At 38.8% G+C, this 4292-nt stretch overlaps 1 protein-coding gene across 1 annotated transcript; it reads right to left on the bottom strand.

The window, feature by feature from the left end:
• Positions 1-3117: 3117 nt before the first annotated feature.
• On the bottom strand, positions 3118-4029 carry LOC309545365 (olfactory receptor 10G4-like; the record flags this gene model as incomplete). Its single annotated transcript, XM_082244536.1, has 1 exon — positions 3118-4029. The coding sequence occupies one exon, from the start codon at positions 4027-4029 to the stop codon at positions 3118-3120; it is 912 nt and encodes a 303-aa protein (XP_082100662.1).
• Between the last annotated feature and the right edge of the window lie 263 nt (positions 4030-4292).

Raw genomic sequence — 4292 nt, 5'->3', positions numbered from 1 at the left:
CGCCACATGAGGCCCAGCATTGCCGTGGACCAGGAGGAACCCAGGACCCACTGCACCAGCATAGGGTCTGACAATGGGTCCAATGATTTCATCCAAATACCTAATGGCAGACAGGGTGCCATTGTCCATTCCTCCATGAATATGCCTCCCCATACCATCACTAACCCACCACCAAACCGGTCCTGTTGAACGATGTTACATTCGGCATAATATTCTCACGGCTTCTCCAGACCCTTTCATGTCTGTCATGTCTGGTGTTCAATGGCAAATGCCAATCAAGCTTCACAGTGCTGGGCAGTGAGCATAGGGCCCACTTGAGGACATCGGGCCCTCAGGCCACTACTCTCCTAGAGTAACTGTCTGCCTCCTGGAATCTCCTCCATACTCTTGAGACACAGCAAACCATCTGGCAATGGCACGTATTGATGTGCCTTCCTGGAGGAGTTGGACTGCCTGTGTAACCTCTATCCAGGTATTGTCTCATGCTACCAGTAGTGACAATGACTCTAGCCAAATGCAAAACTAGTGAAAAACAGTCAGAAAATATAAGTAGGGACAAAAAATGTCAGTGACCTCCATCTTATATAGTTTTTCTTTAATTTTTTTAAACAGAGTATGTAACTATGTTTCTATAGTTCAGCATAATAAGTTTGCACAGCACTATTTAGTATATTCAATTGAACGCAATCTATTTAAAATGTATACCATCTTTTAGTACCTTCAGACATAGCTGCAATAAGTATTCATTTTGTTATGTAGTGCTTGCAAAATAAAAGGGAATTCCTTACAAAGCACAACATTTACTTATAAGATACAATATGAATAGGAGTCGACACACTCTCAGCCTGCATGTACTCTCAAAACAAAACCAGAAAAATTCCTAGCTCAACTCACCAACCAGTCTGCTGAACACCCAAATTAAGCTGTCTAACAATATGCGTTAAAAAGAGGGGTTTAATTAAAACACATTTGCAAGCGCATGTGTAAGCTGCAAGGCCCCTTCACGGCACCCTGTATTACCTGCAGTTCTAACTCCTGTGAATATATGAGACTCTTCACAGTGGAAGCACAGGCATTCTAATAGATAGAAAGAGGGCAGGTGAGCCTGGAGGTCCTCCTTAAGGGCACAGGAGGACCCTGGGCGCCCAGCACATAGCACAATGGAAGCAAAGGCGTCCAGTGTGTCCCCCCTACCCAGTATACATCAATAAAAAACAAAATGGCCCTTGCCCTCATCTATAACTCATCTATAACTGGCCTTCACAGCAAGGAGCACATGGAAGGGCAGCCCATGCAAAACAAAGCCAGAAAAATTCCCAGCTCAACTCACCAACCTGTCTAACAATTTGCGTTAAAAACAGGGGTTTAGTTAGCACACATTTGCAAATGCATGCGTAAGCTGCAGGGCCACTTCACAGCACCCTGTATTACCTGCAGTCCTAACTCCTGTGAATTTATGAGAGTCTCCACAATGGAAGCACATGCATTCTAATGGATAGATACAGGGTACTAGGCTACCCTAACATCGGACGCGGGAAAACGCAAAATTCGCAAAAACGTAAACCATTTTTGCCATGATTTTGCAGCACTTTGCCAGCGGTTAAAACATTTGTATTCTGAATGCAATTCTTCCACATTCAGGAGAGGAAGGTTTAACCTCACCTAAACATGGCAGCTCCTAAACTCTACTAAAAGCCTATGTGTACATGGAAACATAGGCATTTATGGAGTTGAATTTAGGAGCTTTGGCAAACAAAATGCCAAAAGCTCCTAAACACAAGTTTGGAAGCTGCCAGGAGCTACTAGTGTTCATGAAGCCTAACAGTACATTTTGTATTATACAGTTATACAATGATGACCTCTAGTGGGAAATGTTTTTTCTATGTTATGTAGATATAGGTAAAATTATATGGTAGGCATAGAGAAGAAATATGAAAATCTGTGAATCCTGTTTTCCTTTGTTTAAACAGCATTTCACCTCAGCACGTGGCTAATTTATGTATGTTCACCACAAGAGCAAGCTTGCACTCATTTCCTACAGTCCTCTGGGTTTTCTAAGAAAAAATAATTTACCCCATCATCCCCTTGCAGTGATGTTAGGAGCGTCAATAGTTTTAATAAGCCATAGTAAATGCAAAAAAAAACAAATTGTGTTGTAATGTGTAAAACATTTATTAGAAGTACTTTGCATTTTTATTTTATAGGCTTGATTGCAATTTAGTTAAAGATTGTACAGTAAGCCAAATTCTATGTATACAAATATACTAAAATAAGGTTCTTTGATTTACATTTTTTTTTTTTACAGGTATGAAGTGCAAACACCAAAAAGTGCAGCAACATCTAGTACCCCACCCCCACTAGAGTTGGAGTTTCATGCTACCTAAAGGAGTACACTTTCCACATAGACAAGTGAACCCTCAATTATGTGCAGAGAAATATTAAAAACAAAAATCTTTGCTTAGGATTGGATGAATGAAGTAAATATTAGGCTGGCCATACATGTTCAATTTTCTTGTACAATTTTCTGTTAGATTTACCAAAAACAATATAATATGAGGTCAAAACTAAACAACACTTTCAATTATATCCAATTAGGCAGGCCTTTGTACTACATACTTGAAGGTTAATCTGAAGAACATTGTACAGAAAATTGTAAGAAAATTGTATAATGTATAGCCAGCCTAACTTTTCTGCACTAAGTACCATATAGCAAAACTCCAGCTAAAATACAGAATAACAATTAATAACCTATTAAAAGATAAAATAAACAAACTTTTGCTTCAGTATTCTCCTTAAATCAGAAGTTTTTTGCTGAAGTACTTTTCTTCTTCCACTAGATGTCTTCAGCGTGGTGGTCAGTATCATTGAACTCATCTGCTCTGAACCCAAGGGCTATTGGATGTGCACCAGTCTATGACTGGACAGTGAAAGTAGAAGCAGCACATTTCTGCATTTTCCTCTCATAGCTCTACACTATAGGCACTCCAAGTCAAATCCAGATACTTGCATTTAAAAAATAAACTTGATGATCTATTAATCACAACAGATTTATTACATTAAATCATAAAACAACAACAATGTAATTAACTGAAATAACACATTAGAAAATGATTCAAGTTAACATAAAATTTTCTTTAAAGCTTCCTTCACCTCTTTGTTTCTAAGGCTATATATAATGGGGTTTAGTAATGGGGTGACCAGTGTGTAAAAAACAGCTACTGCCCCATCAAAAGTCGATTTTGAGTTAGGACGCATGTAAGTGAAAACACAAGGGATATAAAACAGTGCTACTACTGTTACATGAGACACACAGGTGGAGAAAGCCTTTTTCCTGCCATCTACAGTTTTTATTCTTACTATGGCTAATATAATATTTATGTATGAAGTCATGATCAGAAGGAAGCAGCTTAGTGAGATTGCTGCAATATTAACCAGTATCATAGTTTTGTTGATTGAGGTGTCTGCACAGACCAGTTTCAGCACTGGGATTATATCACAGAAAAAATGGTCTATCTTATTAGAGTGACAAAAAGGAAGATGGAAGGTTAACACGGTGTGAGTAATGGAGTGCAGTGACCCAGCCAACCAGGCTCCGAAGGCAAGGCATGTGCAAACCCACCAACTCACCAGTTTGTTATAGTGTAGGGGCCGACATATGGCCACATAGCGATCATAGGCCATGACAGTATACAGAAAACATTCAGAACTTGCCAAGAAATGGAAGAAGTACAGTTGGGAGACACAACCGCTGAAGGGAATTGTTTTCACGGACAATGTGTTCTGCAGTAACTTGGGTAAGGTGACTGAGGATAGGCAGATATCCAGTAATGAAAGGTTTGTAAGAAAGAAATACATTGGAGTATGAAGAGACGGAGTCCTTTTAACCGCGCTAATAAGGAGGACATTTCCAATCAAAGTGGAAATATAGATAACAGCGAGAAGCAGAAAGAGGGGGATTCGTAACTCATCCACACATGGAAGTCCTTTAAGAATGAATTCTGCCAGAAGAGATACATTCTTATCATCCATTTATCCATCAGTCATATTATGAAATATTATAGGCAAAGAGGATAGTTCACACTGGTGCTGAATAAAATGTTTTATTTCAAGAATTTACTAAAAAAAAGTCATGTTTGATGACATTGCTCCTTTGTTGATAATGTTGCTATTATTCTGACCCATATGTGCTGTTTAACTGCTCTGTTTATCACTACTAACGTATCATGTATAGGATTTCATTCAGAAAAGATATGCTAGGTTATCCAGCATCTCGTAAAGAAGTAATCACTTTT

Source organism: Pelophylax lessonae, assembly GCF_965119305.1.
Source record: "Pelophylax lessonae genome assembly, chromosome: 1".
Lineage (NCBI taxonomy): Eukaryota > Metazoa > Chordata > Amphibia > Anura > Ranidae > Pelophylax > Pelophylax lessonae.
This window is presented reverse-complemented; position numbering and strand designations above follow the sequence as displayed.